Source organism: Papaver somniferum, chromosome 7 (genome assembly GCF_003573695.1).
Source record: "Papaver somniferum cultivar HN1 chromosome 7, ASM357369v1, whole genome shotgun sequence".
In the NCBI taxonomy this organism is placed as follows: Eukaryota; Viridiplantae; Streptophyta; class Magnoliopsida; order Ranunculales; family Papaveraceae; genus Papaver; species Papaver somniferum.
Window position 1 is genome coordinate 15,407,990 of NC_039364.1, and position 22,624 is coordinate 15,430,613.

The 22,624-nt window shown below is 38.5% G+C and overlaps 4 protein-coding genes across 4 annotated transcripts; 1 reads left to right on the plus strand and 3 right to left on the minus strand.

The window, feature by feature from the left end:
• Positions 1–2,088: 2,088 nt before the first annotated feature.
• Positions 2,089–3,108, minus strand: LOC113294194 (F-box/kelch-repeat protein At3g06240-like). Its single transcript, XM_026542606.1, has one exon. The coding sequence runs from the start codon at positions 3,106–3,108 to the stop codon at positions 2,089–2,091; it is 1,020 nt and encodes a 339-aa protein (XP_026398391.1).
• A 6,813-nt stretch (positions 3,109–9,921) lies between these two features.
• On the minus strand, positions 9,922–13,090 carry LOC113300536 (hexokinase-1-like). Its single transcript, XM_026549745.1, has 5 exons — positions 13,050–13,090; positions 11,316–11,688; positions 11,038–11,220; positions 10,827–10,901; positions 9,922–10,731 (listed from the first exon to the last, which is right to left on the minus strand). The coding sequence occupies exons 1-5, from the start codon at positions 13,088–13,090 to the stop codon at positions 9,922–9,924; spliced, it is 1,482 nt and encodes a 493-aa protein (XP_026405530.1).
• A 4,143-nt stretch (positions 13,091–17,233) lies between these two features.
• On the plus strand, positions 17,234–18,610 carry LOC113292618 (hexokinase-1-like). Its single transcript, XM_026541499.1, has one exon. The coding sequence runs from the start codon at positions 17,252–17,254 to the stop codon at positions 18,608–18,610; it is 1,359 nt and encodes a 452-aa protein (XP_026397284.1). The 5' UTR covers positions 17,234–17,251.
• Positions 18,611–19,134: 524 nt separating this feature from the next.
• LOC113292572 (endoglucanase 13-like) lies at positions 19,135–22,421 on the minus strand. The gene is given in 7 exon segments (XM_026541461.1): positions 19,135–19,452; positions 19,552–19,830; positions 19,921–20,070; positions 20,161–20,244; positions 20,343–20,756; positions 20,873–21,015; positions 22,385–22,421. Coding segments are annotated over 7 exon segments (1,425 nt in total).
• Positions 22,422–22,624: the final 203 nt, after the last annotated feature.

Consider the following 22,624-nt stretch of genomic DNA (forward strand, 5'->3'; position numbering starts at 1 on the left):
TTTCTCCTATTTTTGGCCGCGTCTGTTTAAGGAGGTACAACGATTTGTCTCCCGTTGTCACGTCTGTCAGATCTCTAAAGGGTCAGCTACGAATGCGGGTCTTTATATGCCGTTACCAATTCCTTCGAAGCCATGGACTGATATTAGTATGGACTTTGTCGTCGGTTTGCCGCGCACTCAACATGGAATGGATTCTGTTTTTGTTATAGTTGACAGATTTTCCAAGATGTCACATTTTGTAGCATGCAAGAAGACTACGGACGCGGTTAATGTGGCGCTATTATTTTTCAGAAATGTATACCGTCTGCATGGTCTTCCGGAATCCATCGTTTCCGACCGTGATTCTAAATTTCTTAGTCATTTTTGGAGATGTCTTTGGAAATTGTTACGTACGGAGCTAAAATTCAGCAGCGCTTATCACCCACAAACGGATGGGCAGACAGAGGTAGTGAACCGTTCTCTTGGGAATTTACTTCGTAGTTTGGTTGGGTATCACACTAAGCAATGGGATCAACATCTGTTTCAAGCTGAATTCGCTTTCAATAGAGCAATTCATAGAAGCACAGGGTTTAGTCCTTTTCAAGTGGTCTGTGGGTTTAACCCTCGTTCCTCACTCGACCTAGCACCGGTTCCAGACCTACAACGTGTGCATACCACTGCGGATGCGTTAGTGGAGAATCTTCACCACATTCATGAGATTGCTGCTCAAAATTTGGTAGCTTCTTCTACCAAATATAAAACGGCCGCTGATAAGCATCGTCGTCATGTTGAATTTGAGGTAGGTGATTTCGTTTGGGCTGTGCTTATTAAGGAACGTTTTTCGGCGGGTACATACAACAAGTTGGGTCCTCGCAAGATTGGTCCATTTGAAATAATTGAAAAACTCAACCCCAATGCTTACCATCTGAAGCTTCCCAGTCATATTCATACGGCTGATGTGTTCAATGTGCGTCATCTAATTCCCTACCACGGCGACTCGTCCGATGATGATCTTCCTAACCTGCCTAATTCGAGGAAGAATTTCCTCTTTCCCGGGGAGAATGATGTAGTGCAAGATATGGCAGAATCTTATTTGAAAGGAAGAGATCAGCGAAAGAATATTCGTTAACCATGCAAGAATATCTGCATGTTTGGTATTTTTGTTAAGAAATAAGAGATATCTTGCATGATATCGTATTTGGGTAGATTTCCTTTTATTTGCATTAATCTTAGAAGATATTGTCATTAAGCCTAATAAGGCCTATATATGTCCTCGTCTAAAAAAAAAAAGAGGACAGACTTTGAATAATCATATTCTTCCTTTGAGAAGTTTTATCTATGTGTGGTTTCTTCCGTTTCCAGTACTAACATCCTACACCATCAGACTTGGTGAAACTCCCGGCAACTCTTGTGTTAATAAAGGATGTGAATGATGCAAAATGGAATATAACTGACCCAGGGTTAAGCAATACGAAAATTGATGAAACTGCTGGCGCAGCATGAAATGTGCAGATAATTACAAGTTTAAGAAAACCAATTTGTAAGAAGATGGCAAAGTTTCGATGCTGACAGAATCATTATCCTGCATCTTGGTAGTAGTACCCTGTAAGGTACCTAGCCAGAGTTTTCCAATGCAGATGGAAAAGTGGCATCGCTTAAAGACAAAAACAGTAGCTTGGTCGTAGTTAAGACAGAGTTCAAATGTAAATCATGACTCCTATCACGCAGAACTCTGCCTACATGACTCTATTGTTCTTACTAGATAAATTGACGAATGATGACAAACATTAGTGTTGTTTTCTATTCATGCTTCTAGTCACTCGCTATGAAAGTGATTGGCTCTTAATATAACAGGCGAAGGTTTGAATTGCTACATTACCACCGACTATGCTAATAAGTATGAACAAAATAGACTCTCTCATAAGGCTAGGTGCTAGGGAAGTTGAGATTGGTGACATGTGACATAAAACAGATTAACTGTAAGCTTTATATGATAATGTGAAAACACAATTTCAAGTTAAACCGCATATGGATGTATATAATGACATAAATATAACTTTGGAAGCTCAGAAAATATTATCCGTTAATAGCATATTCAAAAATCTCATCTTATTTGCTGCTCTGTCGTGAAATCAAGGCTTTCTGTTCCTCAATTTCATCCGACTTCATTATTTGTATCTCCTCTTCTCCTAATTCTTTCAACGAAACTAAGGTGTTCTTGTGAGGGAATATACCTAAATATAAAGTTAATTCCAGGAGCTTCTTCGAGGTTGAAGATGTTGCATCGTAAACAGCCAGTGATTTATCATCAGAAAATAAAACACCGCCACTTTTGGTAAAGGTTAATGGTTTTCTTCCGGGAAGGCTAAACTCTTTCCTCCATCCCAATGGCTCGTGTTCCACTTGATCTTCCATATCAAGATTATCATTCTTCTCTTTTAGTAACCATATGTCAAAATGTACTCTGACAAGGTTGATACCATAATATAAAACCCTGCCCAACTCCCCTATAGTTTTATTAAAACTATAAGGCATACCGCCATATGGCATAGGAGGTGGTGAAAGATGTTGACGAAACTTTTCCTCAGTCAAAACGAAAACCAAAACCCCGCCTTTCACATAATCAAGCCAATGAACAGCTCCGTTTACATACACAGGGTCAGCATAACATAGACACATAAATTCCAACCTACCAACATTTCTCCGCCCATTGCCACTTCCCAAAGTATATACAACAACTTCTATAAATTTAGATTCACTTAATATATACAATTCAACAACTTTATACTCATTTGTCAAAGGAAGGTAACCAAATCCGCTCGAGTGATAAAAATGCTGATCACCAAAATCTCTCTTAATACTTGGTAGCATAACATATTCTCTGGTCACGCGGTTACAAATATAATAAGCATAATCTTGGTATCCATATAGACAGTCTAAACCATTAAAGTACCCAACAACTATATAATGAGAAGATTTAAATGGAGGGGTTAAAATTATATTGATCCTTCTAATATCATCATCATCATTATTATACTCAAAGTAGTAAAAGCCCTTGTTCTCATTTAAGACAAGAAAACCCAACTTACCAGATTCAGCAGTGGAGTGATTAAGATGAGATAAATACATTTGATAGAAGGACGGATGATAAGAAATCAGATTCCTCCATGGTTTACACACCAATGTTGCGATGCCAACTCCTAGTATTTAGGTTCTCTACGTATTTAGTATTTAGTTTCCTAGTTTTACAGGTTTCCTTAATTAGTTGCTTGATTATCAAGTCTGTTAAGCTATAAATAGCTCTAGTTTAAGCTTGTACAAGAAAATTATCAATATATTAAGAAGTTTGTTTAAGTTAATTCTCAAAGGCAGAGGTTGCTCTCCCCAGATCAAAGGGCTTTATCCCTGTTTTTGAGTTCTTTTGCAGTTTTTATCTAGTTCTCTTCTTCTTCTTTTCCCTGTGAAGACTATCTTCACAGCTTTTCCAGTGTTAAAAGGTTTGGAACCCTAACACCTGGATCAGAGCAGGTTTAGATCAAACCCTAAATTTATCAAAATTTTTTTCTAATGGGTCAAAATTATATAGAGAATCTGAAGCTAGTAAACGATGGTATTATTGATACGTCTACAAATATTGATAACCTAATTACTGCTTTGGCAAAACAACAACTTCAAGCTGATGAGAGGACCAAGGCTGTTGAACAACGTCAACAGAGAGAAGAAGAACGAGTTTCTCGTAAGCAGGAAACAACTGAGAACAACACAGTTCTATCAGAAACTATTACTACTAGCATGACTACAGCTTTAACGAATGCTCTCAGCACTCATCTTACACAAAATACAAAAACTATCAACAATCAACTAACCGCTTCTCTTCGCGCTGTTTTTGCTGAATTCATGCCTCAGTTGAACACCAATAATGGCGGGGGTAATGGTCATCAAACTCCTCCTCGACCCCCACCCACCCCTGGTGGCAATGGTCATACTAATATTGGTGCTGCCAGAGCCAATACAATCAATCTTAAATTTCCTACCTTTGATGGAGAGGATCCTGATTGGTGGATTTTTAATGTTGATCAGTACTTCAATGTACATCAAGCTGATGATACCCTTAAACTCACTATTGCTGCATCTAGTTTGAAAGGTGATGCTAATGTGTGGTATAGATGGAAGCAAACTAAAACCACAATTGTCACCTGGTTAGAGTTCTGTGCTCATATTCGTGCCCGTTTTTCGCCTGAGAAGTTTGTTGATGCTCGTCTGGCTATTACTACAATTAATCAAGTAGGCACAGTCCGAGAACACATACCTGCTTTTGAGAAATTGTTAAATTTTGTTGACTTTCCAGAGGACTACTTGATCAGCTGCTTCATTCGTTCTCTAAAACCTCATATTGGTAGTGTGGTTAAATTTATTGCACCACAAACTTTGAATGAAGCTTTTACAAAGGATATTGACCAAGAAGAGGCTTATGCAACAGTTAATAAGCTTCCTGCACGCCAACCTTATCGTCCCCCTCCACTTCGAGCTGAAGCATCGACTTCTAATACTCCAATCAAGAAGCTTAATCTGCCTCCTGGTTATAAGAAGTTATCATGGGAAGAGATAAAAGAAAAACGTGAGAAAGGTCTTTGTTTTAATTGTGATGCACCGTACAAAGATGAACAAATTTGTCCCAATAAGCCAGGCTTCTTATTTTTAGAGATGGATCCTAACTCTGTTGAAGACATCATGGAAATTGAGCATATCACTGAAGACCAACAAGAAAGTGACGCTCTTGCCATTTTGGAATCAACCCCAACTATCTATCTTAACTCTCTTTTGGGTCCTACGTTTCCTAATACTATGCGCATCACTGGTTATGTTAAGGCTCGACCTCTCACAATTCTCATTGATTCAGGGTCTACACATAATTTCTTGCATCCCAGCATAGCCAAGCACTGTGGTTACTGTGGGTACTGATCCTGTTTTACGTGTAACTGTGGGTACTGGTGGTTATTTAAACACTAAAGGATCTTGCACTGTCCCTATTCGATTACAAGGTACAATTTTTTAAATTGATTTTTATCTGCTAAAGATTAGTGGTTGTGATGCCGTATTGGGAATTTAATGGCTACGCACATTGGGGGAAATTATTTGGGATTTTGAAAAATTGACCATGCAATTTCGCATTAATGGCACAACCGTCATATTAACTGGTAACCAATCATCAACTGTAATGATTATGGATGTTTCTCCCATGCAGCGATTATTTTTCTCTCAAGAAAACTATGGAATTCTATTGGAACTAGTTACATTAACTACTTATGCCACCAAGAATTCAGTGTTGTTGCCTGAAATTCAACAACTACTTTCAAATTTCAGTGATATTGTTTCTACTCCAGCAGCACCACCTCCAGAAAGATTACAAGATCATAAAATCTCATTATTGCCTGAATCTGGACCTGTGAATGCACGCCCTTATAGATACCCACATTTTCAAAAAGATTAAATTGAGAAGATTGTGGGAGAGCTGCAACAAGATGGGTTCATAAGGCCTAGTTCTAGCGCTTTTCTTCACCTATTCTTTTGGTTCGAAAAAAGGATGGGTCATGGCGTATGTGCGTCGACTATCGTGCCCTTAACAAGATAACCATAAAAGATCATTACCCAATTCCGTTAGTGGATGAATTACATGGTAATAGAGTCTTTACCAAGTTAGATTTACGTTATGGGTATCACCAGATTCGTGTACATGAAACTGACATTCCAAAGACAGCTTTCCGTACACATGATGGCCACTACGAGTTTTTGGTCATGCCTTTTGGATTATAAAATGCGCCAGCAATATTCCAGAATTTAATGAATCATATGCTCTGGCCCTACTTACGCAAGTTTGTACTGGTTTTCTTCGATGATATTCTGATCTACAATGAGAATTTTGATGATCATCTTAAACATCTAGAACTGGTATTCGATATACTGCAAAATCATAAATTGTTTGTTAAGGAATCCAAATTGACTTTTGCACAAAACTCTGTTGGTTACCTTGGTAATTTGATTTCATCTGATGGAGTTTCCTTTGAACCAGAGAAGATAGAATACATTCTTTCTTGGAAGATTCCTTCAACAGTCATAGAACTTAGAGGTTTTCTAGGATGGGCTGGATATTATCGAAAGTCCGTGAAAGATTTTGGCAAAAGCAGTACTCCTTTAACTCCACTGCTTAAAAAGGATGCATTCAACTGGACTGCAGAAGCAACCGTTGATTTCAGATTGCTTCAACAGGCTTTAACTTCTACGCCTGTTTTGATACTTCCGGATTTCTCCAAGGAGTTCTATTTGTAGTGTGATGCGTCTGGTGGTGGCATTGGTGTTGTGTTAATGCAATCTGTGAGACCTATATCTTTTTATAGTAAACCTTTATCTGGTAAGAGTCTTAAATTATCTATTTATGAAAAGGAAATGCTTGCTCTTGTATCTGTAGTAACTAAATGGAGACACTATTTGCTTGGTTGACATTTTAAGATTTATACAGACCACAGAAGTTTGAAGTATTTCTTTGAGAAACGTATTTCTTCAATTGAGCAGTAGAAGTGGGTTTCAAAATTACTAGGTTATGATTATGAAATCATATATCGTAGTGGATCGACAAACAAAGCTGCAGATGCTTTGTCTCGACTTATTAACCCCCAATTATTGGCAATAAGTGCACCAATATTTTCTGATGTTACTGCCATATGTCATACTGATCTAAAACTTTGTGCGTTAATTGATCAGTTACAGCAAGATCGTACCAGTAAACGTCACTATTCATACGTTAATGGAGTGCTGCACTATAAGGAGAGAATTGTGTTGGTTTCATCTTCAGAATGGTATCGCAAACTTATGCATGACTTACATTCTACTCCATTGGGTGGTCATTTGGGTTATTTACGCACTTTCAAGAGAATACAACAAAATTTTCATTGGTCTGGTATGAAGCATTCCATAAAGGAATTTATTTCACAATGTGAGACTTTCCAACGCAATAAGACTGAAGCTGTAGCTCCTCCTGGTCTTTTAAGTCCACTACCAATTCCTTCAGATGTTTGGTTTGGCATATCTATGGATTTCATAAACGGATTTCCGCCTTCTCATGGTAAGAGTTCTATCTTAGTAATAGTTGATCGGCTGATAAAATATGCGCATTTTGTTGCACTATCTCATCCATATTCGGCTAGTACAATAGTTGATCTGTTTGTACAAGAGGTTGTCCGACTTCATGGAATGCCAAAGACCATTACAAGTGACAGAGATCCTGTATTCATGAGTAATTTTTGGGACGCCTACTTTACAATGCAAGAAACACAACTATGCAAGAGTTCATCTTATCATCCGCAAAGTGATGGTCAAACAGAAGTAACAAATCGTACATTAGAATGTTATCTTTGATGCTTTGCACGAATGAAACCAAAAGATTGGTTCAAATGGTTAGCATGGGCCGAATGGTGGCATAACACCAACTACCACTTCGCCATTAAAATGACTCCATATGAAGCTCTTTACAGCCGTCCTCCACCAGCAATATTGGCTTATTTACCCGGATCAACCCCTGTGCATGATGTAGATTTGAATTTACGTGCCAGAGATCATACACTTAAGCTGTTAAAGTCTCACTTGTCTAATGCACATGATCGAATGAAGAAATATGCTAATTCTCATAGAACTGAACGAGAGTTTTCAGTTGGTGACTTTGTTTATCTATGTCTCCATCCTTACAGACAGATAACAGTTTCTAATCAATCCTTTTCGAAGCTATCACCTCGTTTTTAAGGGCCTTTTAAAGTTCTTGAGAAAATTGGAACTGTGGCATATGAACTGGACTTTCCTGTCACTAGCAGAATACATCCGGTATTCCATGTCTCACAGTTAAAACGGAAGATAGGTCCTACTACTACTGTTGAAGCTATATTGCCTACTGTTATTGACTATGATAAATGGGAGCCAAAAGAAATTTTAAACAGACCAATGTATAATAAAGGAAACCGAGCTGCTACAAAGTGGTTGATCAAATGGAAGGGTCAGTCCAAAGAAGATGCAACTTGGGAAGATGCTTATGATCTCATTGCGCGTTTTCCGGAATTAGAAGCTTGAGGACAAGCCTTGTCTCAGGCAGGGTGGGATGTTGCGATGCCAACTCCTAGTATTTAGGTTCTTTACGTATTTAGTATTTAGTTTCCTAGTTTTAGAAGTTTCCTTAGTTAGTTGCTTGATTATCAAGTCTGTTAAGCTATAAATAGCTCTAGTTTAAACTTGTACAAGACAATTATCAATATATTAAGAAGTTTTTTTAAGTTAATTCTCAAAGGCAGAGGCTGCTCGCCCCAGATCAAAGGTCTTTATCCCTGTTTTTGAGTTCTTTTGCAGTTTTTATCCAGTTCTCTTCTTCTTCTTCTTTTCCCTGTGAAGACTATCTTCACAGCTTTTCCAGTGCTAAAAGGTTTAGAACCCTAACAACCAATTTGCAATCTAGTATTGATTCTGTTGGTAGGTGAGTCAGTATGTCTAGAGAAATGTCTGTTGGGAGATGATTGAAATTCCCCACTGAATTGAACAAGAGGGATTTACAGAGAGAAGAAATGTTAGGGTTTTGAAGAAGAATTGAGAATTTTGGTTCGGGAGAGAGTAAAGTTAAAGTGTTTTTGGGCTTATTGAGAGAAAAAACCAGTTCCCAAGGAAAAGGGTGTGCTTGCGATAATACAACAGCTACCGCGGCATGAATCCCGTGAGATTCATCGCAACACACATAAAATACGGGACCCACGGTGGGACCATAAGCCCACCCGCTGCAAGCTCCAGCGAGTCCCAGGGGCTGTGAGATGCGGTGAATCTCACGGTCCTCCACCGCGGTAGCTGTAGCATCACTCGTGTGTTTGTTTCCAAGGGTGCCCTCATCCTGTGACCTGGCTCAAAACCTAGTCTTTTGACCTACGAATGAAAAACTTGATCAATCCTGTCACTAGCTAGTAACTTATTGAGCTCACTTATTGAACTCAATTTTTTTTTACACAATCACATTTATTTATTTACATAATCACATTTATAGTACTATAGATACCTATGTGAGACTTTTGATTTACTACCATGTTTTACTGACCCCAACTAGTTAATTAACTAATACTACCCCCGATGAAAGAATTTGACCAGGTTGGATATGTATCGGAATCAACTGTCAGGGGAGATACCGACTAGTATTAGTTTACTTCCGTTGCTTACAGATATTTGGTCGTTTGTAAATGACTTGAATGGTGAACTGCCACCAGAACTTGGGTTGCATTCCAAGCTTGTGTATCTTGAAGTTAATGTCAACAAACTCTCCAGAAAACTGCCAGAGAATTTATGTTTTGGCGGTGAATTCTAAGGCATTTCAGCGTTTTTGAGAATAATTTTACTGGTGAAATTACTGACGATGTTTGCTTGAGTGTCCTAGTTTAGCTCGTGTTTTGTTGGACAAGAACATGTTGGGTGGTGAGATTCTCGCTAATTTTTGTTTTCCAGTGAATTTGTTGCGTGTTTATGTTTCTCGGGGGCACTTCCAGATAAGTTGAGTTCAAGGGTAAGCGCTTAGAGATTTAGAACAACAAGTTTTCAGGGAAGATTCCTGTGGACATTGCAAGTTTGGCGCAATTGGTGGTGTTCAGTGGGAGTAACAATCTTTTTCTTGGTGAGATATTGTGTTTGTAGATGTAGAACAACGAAGTACATCGCTGGCTAATTCTTTTTTCACTTCCTGTGTACGTAGCATGTTTGGGACGCCCGTACCAAATACAGGGGGTAGTTTTTTTTAATACTTTCAGGTTCTGAAATTATACACAATTCAATATTGCGAAACAAAATAGCCAGAAGGCAGACTGAACAAGACACCCTCAGGTTCTGCAGTTAGTTATACACATTAATTCATTACTCAAGAAAATATTTGTTTCAGGATTCTTCAACTTCTGGATACTGCGAATGAGAAGCTGCAAGAAGAGCAGCTCCAATTCCAGAGCCATCGTTTGCATGCTCAATAAAAACGGTGTGTGCAGCTTCATCTCCGAGTAACTCGTTGAGGGTGCTTCCCAAACAAGATCTAAATTCGGTGTAGTGCTCAAACAATCCTCCATCCACGGCTATAACAGTTCTCTGTTTCTCTCCTTCCTTGACCCTGTCTTTTCCCATCTTTTTCAAAATACCCAAGATCCCTGCGGCAGAAAGACGGGCACCACGTGTGGCTACAATGTTGCAGAGATCTAAAACCACTCTTCTTGTTTCAAAGGAAGTATCAGGTATCCCAAAGATGTCCTTCAATTTGCTTCCAACCACTCCCAAATCTGGGGATGTGTCATGATGCATGGCAGACATTTCAGGTGTCCTCAAAATAAATCGAGTCTTAAGTTTTGGTGGAACAATATCACCAAAAAATGAAGCCTCTTCAGCCATTTTGTGGAGGACTCTACGTACAATATCTCCCAAATACATCCCCGAAATCATCTTCTCAAAAATCTGATCACCAACGTTAAGACTGTGCTGGTCCAAATCCTGATCATATTCAGTCACAGGAAGGTGTGATGACCTGAAGTTACCCCACTCTGTGTTGATTACCATTTCTCCTGATTTAGCATGCCACTTAGGAATGGCGCACTGCGCACGCTCTATATATGCAGCGTTTGTTCCGGTTCCCAAAATAACTGCAGCTGCAACATCATTATTAAAGTATTTGCCTCCAGCTAAGGTACCAATTGTATCGTTCACCTGCATCAACAATGTCAGTTAAAAATCGAAGTCGAATAACCAATATGTAAGGATAGCATCAGAAAAATCTAAAACAAAAAACAAATGTAACTTACCAGAGCTGCCACACGCATATATATGCCCTGTCTGTCTAAGGCTTTAGTTAGTTCTACCACCACATCTTTATCAACCTAGCACAAGAAATCGATAGAATCTTTATCAGAAACATGAAGTGGTCTAGGAAGTACGAAAAGAAGAAAAACAAACTAAATCCTTATATATGCATGACTGAAGTATGAAAACTAGAGGCAGGTTTGAAGAACTAACCGCATCATCAATGGAGAATCCCTTTCCCCACCTAATAAGCGTTCCAGATGCGATTGATAACTGCTTGACGGGGAACGAAAAAGTAAACCCCAATTCCCTCCGGCTACCAGGAGGGAGGAAGAAACCTTCACCTTCTGTAGCTACAAATCTTGCGAGTTCTCTAGCAATGAAATCAAATAGTTCCTGCAATATTTAACAAACAGAAAACATAAGCAACAACCTTTACCTAAATCGACACAAAAGATCAAAATTATTATAACTACAATTATTACACATACAGTTGAAGTGGCAGTCATCAATTCAGGAGGTATTGAGATTTCAGTAGATTCTTGTTTAACTATACAGCCATATCTCCCACCCAATTGTACACGCAACACACGGAAGTTTGTACCACCGAGATCCAAAGCATAAAATAGACCACGTTCGTCACCGGTAGGGAGATTATCAACATAGCTATTAAGCATATTAAGCTTACTACCACCTTCAGAAGCAAGACCAGCATGCATCTCAGCTGTCATAGCATCAGCAACATGTCGAAGCTTCCCAATGGGTGTGGCACATTTTTCTTCAAATTCTTTAAATATTGAACTCCATCTATCTGAACTTGTCATCCTATGTCTTAAAATTAATGTAGCTGCAGGACATACTGCTGTTTGAGTATCACAAACACGCTTGCGCTTACTCAAGGTAGTGTTAGGTTGAAGAGTTCCTAGGAAAATAGGCTTGAACCGGGCGTTCGCAAAGAGGAGACTCGACTGCCAAATCTTGTGATCTTTTTGTTTCAAGAATTTAAGAAAAGTCTTTCTGACTTTATTATTAGCAGGCCAATCTGGCTGATCCATTCCTACTGGCATACTTTTGTTTCCGCTACAAAGAAGAAGAATATATTCACAAGACGAACAAGGGCAACACAAGAAAATAATAATACTCTTGAAAGAAAGAAGGTAATTGTAGTATGAAAGATGTGGTGAATCCTTTGTGTATTTATAAGATGTTCATTCATAGACTATTGTTTAGGAGCCTTTCATCTTCCTCTCGGATTCGTAATTCGGCTCTAAAATGGAAAAGCTATTCCCAAGTCTAAACAACATTGCCAATAGGGAACCTAATTTCTTGGGGTGTACAAATCTAATGCTTGGGATGTTTTGTCTTTTATGGATTTTTGTACACCCCCAAATCAAATTTGTTTCCCCTAATAGGGGTTGAAAGATGGTTTTTGCCGGATTAGGTAAGTCGGTTAAAAGCTAAAACCTAGCAGTTCCTCCTGTTGTTAAATCAGGAATAGGAGTCAGCATGAGAAGTCTAATGTGCTATTAACTCTCCAGTGAAACGCACCCGAGCATTAGAGACACTTTGGGATTTATGATTGCGCAAGTTACCAAAACATAATTCATTCTCCAGAGATTCTGCTCATAATCGCAAGATTTACGTTTTACACACAACCATTCAAGACCCCAAAATAGAATTAGATAAGGTTTAAACAAAATCAGAAGTCGGTAAATCTACTGTTGCTTTTTGGTCTTCTTTCTGGAAACTGAATGTTTCTCAGAGAATTAAAATTTTCTTGTGGAAATGCATTACTTGTTAGGAAGTTACTGGGTCAATATAGAGATAACATAGATACTCATTGCATTTTTTGTAACCATCAGTGCGAATCTCTGAAACTTCTTTTTTTTGAATGCCATTATGCTAAGTCAGTTTGGATGCTCCAATTCAATCTAACCTCAGACAGTCCTTTCATGAGCTTATACTCTAACTGAATTGCAGGAAAATCTAATGACAAAGTGATAGAAATAGTAGGTACAAAATGTTGGATTATCTGAAAAAGATAGGTGTTTACTCTGAAATTGACATCAGCTCATTCCATAGCTTCTTACTGTGATGCTCAAAACTCGATTGACCTTAAAGATATAATAGGATGGAAAAGATTCCAACCTAATCAATCAAAATTGATTTTGATGCTTCTTGGATTGATAATATCTCACCTGCTAGATATGGTATGATTTTGCGTAATGAAACAGGGGGACGCTATGCAATCTAAAGCTTGGTCCATCAGTGCCTCCACAGCAGAAGAAACAGAGGCTTTGAGCTTGCTGGAAGCTGCTTGTTGGGGAAAGAGTATGGAGTTAAGGAATATGGTAGAAATTTCTTCCCAAATGAGTCAAATCTAGTGGTCAGCGAACATGTCATAATTTGAATGATGATTCTATGTATGTGGCTTAACATACATAGAAGTCTCTTATGAACTTGTAACTGCTTGGATCTACTGGAAGAAAATAGCATTTGAAGTTGGAATAGAGAGAAGTAGCGAAGAACACTGCTCGATCCACTTTTTCTCTTCTGTTTCTGCTAATTTTAGCCAAGCTATAGGATGGATTAGTTTAGGACAAAATGGAACGTATCAATGTTTTTCTTGTACTGAGTTTAACAACCCATACAATGGTACAAATTAAATTTACATTCTGAAGGTCTATTTCCACCTTTTAAAGATGGCTAGGAAAATCAACTAATCAAATACTTCTGCTGTATGTACCGTTAAGACTTGCTGAGATCTGAAACCGATTCGCCAAAAGGAAATGGCAATCTCTGGGGGAAAATACAGGGAACTATTATATCTTTCATCCTTGACGCCAGTACAGAGCATGAAAGCATTGATTTAACATATTTAAACTATTAATCACAATGTAATCAGAAGTTTTGACTTGACACACAGCAATTAAAGACCCAGAATGTCTTCAAGAAAATTAAAGACCCAGAATTGAGCCGAATAAGGTTCAACATTCCTCCAAAAGATTCAAGTCATCTCACAGCTTCCATATACTCCTTGTTAGTTGTTATATGGAAGACCCCCACTAGATCTTTAAGCAAAATTACAGCTCCTGCCTGCTTTAGATCCCCGGTCCTAGTTGAGATCTTCAGATTTCTAAGCATTCTCCTGCACAAAATAATCAAATTCAACCCCATGCCTGCAACACTAGAATCTTAGTACGAGTGTTATTCTATCATGGATAGAGTTGGGGTTACTTGTGAGAACCAGCAGTATTGACATGGAAAACGGAATAGTTGGGTTCCTCGGGGAGCTAGAATTTTGTGAGATGAATCTCTTGTGCACCTACTGAATGGCCATGATAGTGTTATAAGGAGATTGGTAAATATTATGATTGGCTCATTATACATTCACAAGTAAATTTAAGTTTTCAGAGCTTGAAATTCCAATCAAAAGAAAAACAATAATCAGATATTACTTTCATTACCAACCAAACTCAGGGCTTGGTAATCAACCCATCCCCTAATTATAATAAAACAGAATAAATACCCCAAAAGAAAACAACAGTCAAATCTCTATAACAAGATTACGAAACGCCTCTTGAAGGTATCAAATTTGATCTAACAACATCAACTCTATGGTTTGAGTTGCAAAGCAACACTAATGACATTCTCCTTCCTAAGATGAAAACAAAGTAATACATATCGATGCCTCTGTTGTCAGACTCGGTGAAATTCCCAGCAACTCTTGTGTTAACAAAAAGGATGCGAATGATGCAAAATGGAATATAACTGAACCAGGATTAAATGATCCTTGATGAAACTGTGGGTGCAGGCATGTAATGTGCAGATAACTACAAGTCTAAGAAAATCAATCCATTTGTAAGAAGATGGCAAAATGTCAATGCCGATAGAATCATTATCCTGCATCTTGGTAGTAGTACTGTCTAAGGCACCTAGTCAAAGTTTTTCAATGCAGATGGAAAAGTAGCATCGTTTAAAGACAAAAGCAGTAGCTTGGTTGTAGTTAACGACAGAGTTCAAACATAAATCATGATCGCTATGACACAGAACCCTGCCTACTTGACTCTGTTGTTCTTACTAAATAGATTGACGAATGATGACAAACATTAGTGTTGTTTCGTATTCAAGCTTCTAGTTCTGCTCTATAAAAGTGATTGGCCCTTAACATAACATGCGGAGTTTCAAATTTGAATTGCCAAATCATCTACCGACTATGCTAAGAAGGGCGAACAAAATACTCTCTCATAATGCTGGGTGCTGGGAAAGTTGAGATTGGTGACATAAAACGGATTGACTGTAAGCTTTATATAATACTCACTAAGATAATGTGAAAACTGAAAAGGTTTATGCATTCTAAAGTTAAACCAGGTATTAATGTGTATATAAAGGACATAAATATAACTTCAGAAGCTCAGCAAAGATTACCAGTTAATAGCGTATCCAAGGATCTCATCTCGTTTGCTGCTATGTTGCCAAATCCCAGCTTTCTGTCTCCTCAATCTCATCTGACTTCATTATTATCTCCTCTTCTCCTAATTCTTTTAACGAAACTAAGGTGTTGGTGTGAGGGAATATATCACTATATGATGAAGTAAATCTCAGGAGCTTTTTTCAAGGTTGAAGCTGTTGCATCGTAAACACTGAATGAACTACGATCTAAACATAAAACACCACCAATCTTGGTAAAGGCTAATGGTTCTATTCCAGGAAGACTAAACTCTTTCCTCCAGCAAAATGGCTGGTTTTCCACCTGCTCTTCCATATCAGGATTATCATTTTTCTCTTTCAGTAACCATATGTCAGAATGTCTGCCTCTAATAGCACAATATAAAACACCGTACAACTCCCCGATAGTATATTCACAACGATGCGACATATAGTCTTGTGGCAAAGAAGGCAGTGAAAAATGTTGACGAAACTTTTCCTCAAACAAATCGAAAACCAAAATCTTTCTTCCTATATCATCCATCCAATGAAGAGCTCCGTTTGCCTACACACCAGGTTTATGACAAGTTGGAAACATAACTTGCTTGCCAACATTTCTCCACCCATTACCATTGCCAAGAGTGTATACCATAACGTTTATAATATTAGGATATAACCTTGAGGCATAAAATTCAACAACTTTATACTCTCTAGCTACAGAATCGTAGCCAAATCCGCTCAAATAATGACAATACTCATCAGGATTTATAAAATCTCTCTTAATTTTTGGAAGCCTGACATATTCTCTGGTCACAGGATTACAAATACAAGCAACATTATCATCCCGGATTTGTACACTACCTGATAATATTAGGATATAACCTTGATGCTTAATAGCTATGTTGATCATCTCCCTACTGGTGATGAACATGGACTGTTCTATGCTTTGGATCTTGGCGGCACAAACTTCCGTGTGTTGCGTGTACAATTGGGTGGAAGAGATGGGCGTGTAGTTAAACAAGAATTCACCGAAGTCTCAATTCCTCCTGAATTGATGACTGCCACTTGAAAAAAGCTATTTGATTTCATTGCTAAAGAACTCGCAAGATTTATAGCGACAGAAGGCATGGTTTGACACGTAAGGAAATGCCTTCAGCTTACTCATTGTCGTCGAATGTAGTTTTATTTCCTGCAGGAAGGTCGTAGGTTCCATGTTTTCCTAGGCCAGCACCATCAACACTTTGGAGCCATCATCAGGAAGGTCGTAGGCTCCAGTGAATTATGTTGTGGTAACTTGCGTTGGATGCACATTAGATTTCTTAATCAGGAGGAGGTTTTAGAAAAGAGAGGCAGCTCACATTGATTAGTTATTTTCCAGCTTCTTGCATCTCATCGTTGCTTTGGCGTTCCTTGACTATTAGAGTCTGGTTCATGGCTTCATGGTCTTCTAATTCTAATCTAATTCTTCTTTCTTGTCTTTCAAAGTGTCTCTAATACTCAGGTGCGTTTCAAGGGAGCGTCAATATCGTTCGATGCACATTAGACTTCTAAATCAGAAGGAACCAGTAGCGTTGAATGCACATTAGCTGAATCCAGCAGCATCCCGGATTTGTACACTGCCAAAAACTTAGGTACCCTATTAGCAATGTTGTTTAGACTTCGGAAAAGCTTTTCCTTTACAGAGACGAGCCGGGAATCCGAGAGGAAGATTTTTTTTCCCAGATCCAAGTCTTTCAGCATCTTATAAATACACACAGTATTAACCACACCTTTAATATTACAATTACATTCTTTCTTCAAGAGTCTTGTTGTTTCTTCGAGAGTACTCTTTTCTTGTAAAGATCACAAGATTTGGCAGTCGAGTCTCCTCTTCGCTAATGCCCGGTTCAAGCCAATTTTCCTAGGAACTCTTCAACCTAAAACTGCCCTGAGTAAGCTGAAGCGTATTCGAGCAGCAGAAGTACCTGAAACGCATAGTTCAGGTAGACGGAGTAAAGCTATGTCGTCTATATTAAAAGAATTTGAAGAGCAGTGCGCTACACCAGTTGGAAAACTTAGACATGTTGCTGATGCTATGACTGTTGAGATGCATGCTGGTCTTGCTTCTGAAGGAGGTAGTAAGCTTAAGATGCTTAATAGCTATGTTAATCATCTCCCTACTGGTGATGAACATGGACTGTTCTATGCTTTGGATCTTGGCGGCACAAACTTCCGTGTGTTGCGTGTACAATTGGGTGGAAGAGATGGGCGTGTAGTTAAACAAGAATTCACCGAAGTCTCAATTCCTCATGAATTGATGACTGCCACTTCAAACAAGCTATTTGATTTCATTGCTAAAGAACTCGCAAGATTTATAGCGACAGAAGGACAAGGTTTCTTCCTCCCTCATGGTTGTCGGAGGGAATTAGGTTTTACTTTTTCATTCCCCGTCAAGCAGTTGTCAATCGCATCTGGAACTCTTATTAGGTGGACAAAGGGTTTCTCCATCGATGATGCGGTTGATAAAGATGTGGTTGTAGAACTAAGTGAAGCCTTACATAGACAGGGAATAGATATGCGTGTTGCAGCTCTGGTGAACGATACAATTGGTACATTAGCTGGAGGCAAATACTTCAATAATGATGTTGCAGCTGCAGTTATTTTGGGAACTGGAACAAACGCAGCATACGTAGAGCGCGTGCACGCCATTCCTAAATCTGTAGAAATGGTAATCAACACGGAGTGGGGTAACTTCAGGTCAGCACACCTTCCTGTAACCGAATATGATCAGGCTTTGGACCAGGACAGTCTTAACGCTGGTGAGCAGATTTTTGAGAAGATTATTTCTGGAATGTATTTGGGAGATATTGAACGTAGAGTCCTTTGCAAAATGGCTGAAGAAGCTGAATTTTTTGGCGATATTGTTCCACCAAAACTCAAGACTCGATTCATTTTGAGGACTCCTGAAATGTCTGCCATGCATCACGACACATCCCCAGGTTTGAGAGTGGTTGGAAGCAAATTGAAGGACATCTTTGGGATATCTGATACCTCCTTTGAAACCAGAAGAGTGGTTGTAGAGCTCTGCAACATTGTTGCGACACGTGCTGCACGTCTTTCGGCCGCAGGGATCTTGGGTATTTTGAAGAAGATGGGAAAAGACACGGTGAATGAGGGAGAGAAACAGAGAACTGTGATAGCAGTCGATGGAGGATTATTTGAGCATTACTCCGAATTCCGCACCTGTTTGGAGAGCACACTCAACGAGTTATTCGGTGATGAAGTTGCACACACTGTTGTTATTGAGCACGCAAACGATGGCTCTGGAATTGGAGCTGCTCTTCTTGCAACTTCTCATTCTCAGTATCCCGAAGTTTAGGAATCCTGATAAGAAAAATACCCGGAAGTTTATAATTGTTTAACCTGAAAGTGTCTTGTGATGTCGCACTTCGGTCTGTCTTCTTCCCATTTTCTTCCTTCTTGCTGTAAATTACAAACATGGTGGCTTTGTATAAGTGAAATACACTGTATTTTTTTTCCTTCTTTTCTTCCAGGAAGACTAAACTCTTTCCTCCCTCCAACCCAATGGCTCGTGTTCTACCTGCTCTTTAATTTTAATATCATGATTATCACTCTTCTCATTGGATAACCATATGTCAGAACCTATGTCTCCAACAAGTTTTATAGCATAATATAAAACTCCGGTTAACTTCAAATTTGATTTTCATAGGTGAACAGCGACACATGTGGGAATAAAATGAAATCTAATGGCATAATCACTATTGCAGCCACACCAGGCATTTAAACTTCAAATTTTAGCGAATATCAAACTGTCCTCTCCCAAAATTTTACAAAAAAGAAAAGGAAAAAAGGATGTAACATAAAAATAAAAACAACTGTTAGCTAGGCCAGTCTTGCCAAAACACCAACAAATGGAGCTGTATTGGCGGTTGCGGGTTCGGCCTGTTCGTAGTTACTTCTTGAGTCATCATATGCATCTGATGCATCAGGACCTCCAACGAGTGCACCTTCCAAAACATTTGGATTTGGTGCATCTTTGTTAAACCAGCTGTCGAAACCTCCTTTGCAAGTCACTGGTGTTGGATCTTTCTTGATCGAAACAATTGAAGCACCCCTGTGATGAACTTTTTGTGGATAACTTGATCCCATGCCCACCATGTAACTCATATTTTTCGAGTTTGAACCTAAAATGTAGTCCGCCTTCAAGCAACAGATCAAGTAAATGCGGTTAGCTAATTTTAATTCATAATGTAAAAAGCGGATTAAATTAAGATATTAAAAGTACAATATAATCAATACCTGTGATTTGACAAACTCGATAAGTTCATCAGGAGTAACTTCGCCAGATGGGCAACTGAGAGTGGACTTTGCAGACTTTAGGTAGTCGGAATAAACAGTGGTGACAAAGATAGCAGCAGTAACATACTGAATATCATTCCAAGGTTGCCAATAGAGTAATCCTCCTCCAGACATTTGAACATTGTTGTTACCCTTCTGAATGACAGAACAAATAAACTCTTCCGCATTTTTTTTGTACTCAGCACATTTATTAGTGTTTAGTTTTCCCTCCAATACAAGCTGAAATCAAAAGAATATAATCATATCCCTAATAGTTGCACGATTTAGGTGTTATACTTTGAATAAGTTTGGCAAGCAAGTTATAGGTACCTTGGCCATTAGGACATGAGCGCCGGCATACTTATTGTCCCAACAAAATGAGGGATGCATGCCGCCGGTGTCTGCTGATTCAAGGTAATCCAAGTACATTTGTTCGTTTGTGGCACGGTAAAGCCAAGCTGCTGCCCACAACAACTCATCCTGATGGTAAAAAAGAAATATAAAATCAATTTGAATATCAAAAAATAGGAAAACTAATTGGTCTACTGTTTAATTATTATTATTTTTTACCTGGAACCCACTGCTAACGTAAAACGGTGCTGCCGGAATGGTACTTTGGTACACTCCTTGGTGATTGCGAGCGAACTCAAAGAGCTGCATGCAATAAAGAAATTAGATGTAATATATTATGATACTGCACATTAGTAGTAAGTAGTACTTTTTAACTACAATAATAGTTGATTGTTACCAACCTGTTTAGCATGGGATAGAAGTTGAGCAGAATAACGAGGCTTATATGTCTTAAAAGCGATGGATGCAGCAGCAAAGGCAGCCGAGGTTTCACCAGCTAAGTCAGATCCAGGATGCTCCGCGTCAATTTTATAAGCAGTCCTTGGAGTTGTCATGTCTTCTGGCCTCTGCCAGCAATCGTGGTCAGGTTGACCTTCTCCAACTTGACCGTAAAGAACATCCGACTCTGGATGAGCTTTGATCATGTAATCAGTCCCCCATTTTATTGCATGCAAGGCATTCCGAAGTTCTCCCTTTGCTAACAATTGGCTTTTATATTCAATAACACTCCATGACAGCATTGTAATCGTGAATGCCATAGGAAATCCAAATTTCACGTTGTCTCCAGCGTCATAGTACCCTCCAGTAAGATCAACCTGTTGTTAGTCATCAATCAACCTAATTGTTAGCCGAGTTTTAGACCATACAACAACACCTAAAGTTATCTGTAAAAAATTTCAGTAAAATAAGAGAATGGCAAGGATGAACTTACACCAACGTCACTACCATCTTTCAGACCGGAATCGCCTCTCCATGAGACTCTTTGAGTAGGAGGTAACTTCCCAGACCTTTGAGCCTCATAATACAGTATGGATCTTGTAAGAGCTGTGCCATAATCAGCATGAGCAGCAACTGCTTGAAGCAGCAATAAAACAGAAAAGCAAAATCCTAAAGTATGTTGATGCATTGTGTCAGAAAGTGAACGCAAACTGAATTCTGAAAACAAAATAAACCCCAAGGCTAGGAGTGCCAAATTTATAGAGAGAATGGTTTGTACTGATATGGCAATTCTTTGGTAATTAAAGAAAGAATAAATGTACACAACTTAATTATGGTAATGTAACATAATATTGCCTTTTTATCTTCCGTTTTTTGGTTTGAGAATTAAATTGGGAATTGGTTGCCATTGTTGAATGATCTTTTTACTTAAAACGTAAACTCATATTTAATGTAACTAAAGAATAATCTTAAATTGCATGATGATGCATATAATTCGTGTGTATAACATACTTCGCCATTGTCATCGTCCGGTAATTTTGAACCGTCAAACTTGCTTTTATAGAGACATGCATATATAAATGGATGCGAAATTTAACAACTTCGAAGTGCATACCTATTTTACTGATATATTTCCATTGTGTATCTAAACTTCCTCCGACTTCAGGCCCAGGCAGTTAATCAGCTTCCTCAGTCTTAAGCCCTGCTCCACTACCGGCACCCATTGAAGAAGAACGATTTGTTGGGGACCATCCTATTTTTGGGATCATTGTTTTATAAATCCATCTACCTTATACTTATTAGGGATGTCCTAAACCCGATACTTTACTAATTTGCACCCAAACCCTAATTTATATTATAACTAAACTAATGACTACCGAAATATAAATTTAATCTAATTGAATCTATTAACAAAAACACAAAATCAGACTTACCTTACCCGCCGCACAAACTCGTTTTGGGAGAAAAAAAAAATTTCTTCTCTTTTTCTTCTTCGTTTCAAACTCGTCTTCATCGATTAATCGTCGATTCATAAAATTTTCATCGTCGATTAGTCAATCAACTATATAAACGGTTCGTCGAAAGAAAACCAAAAGACTCCCAGGAACAGGTCCACCATTAGGACATCTAGCTAATAAAGCAATGAAATTGAGGAAGAACTTGAACCGGAAGGTGAACAATTGATTCGGCGTAACAGTCGCAGGAACGACCCTGAGTCTGCCATGGGACAGATTCGCAGGTATTTCCCGACAAACCCATTACTTTTAATTTGATTTTCATCGATTTAATTGATTAGAAATCATCAAAATAGGGTTTAAATGGAAGTTATAGTGTTGAGTTCGGTTAGAACGTGTTTTATTGTTGTCATAGTTTCTTAACCGAACTCCATGAAATGAAGAACACGAAGAACAGTTCGGTTCTATAGGATTTAAAACTAGGTTACCGAACTCATGAGTTCGGTTGTTTCGCAAAAATATGTTGAGCTTCCATATAACCGAACTCTAGCCATATTATCAAAACAATAATAAAATAACCGAACTCATAGTTCGGTTAGACTCAAAATTTGATGTATAATCGAACTCATAGTTCGGTTAGACTCAAAATTTGATGTATAACCGAACTCAACTCTAAAAAAAAACTCAGAAGTTCCAGTGTTGGGTTCGGTTACCTGGTAAAAAGTTCCAGGTTACCGAACTTATTTGTTCGGTTTCCTGCAAAAAAAACAGTATGTTACCGAACTATGGGG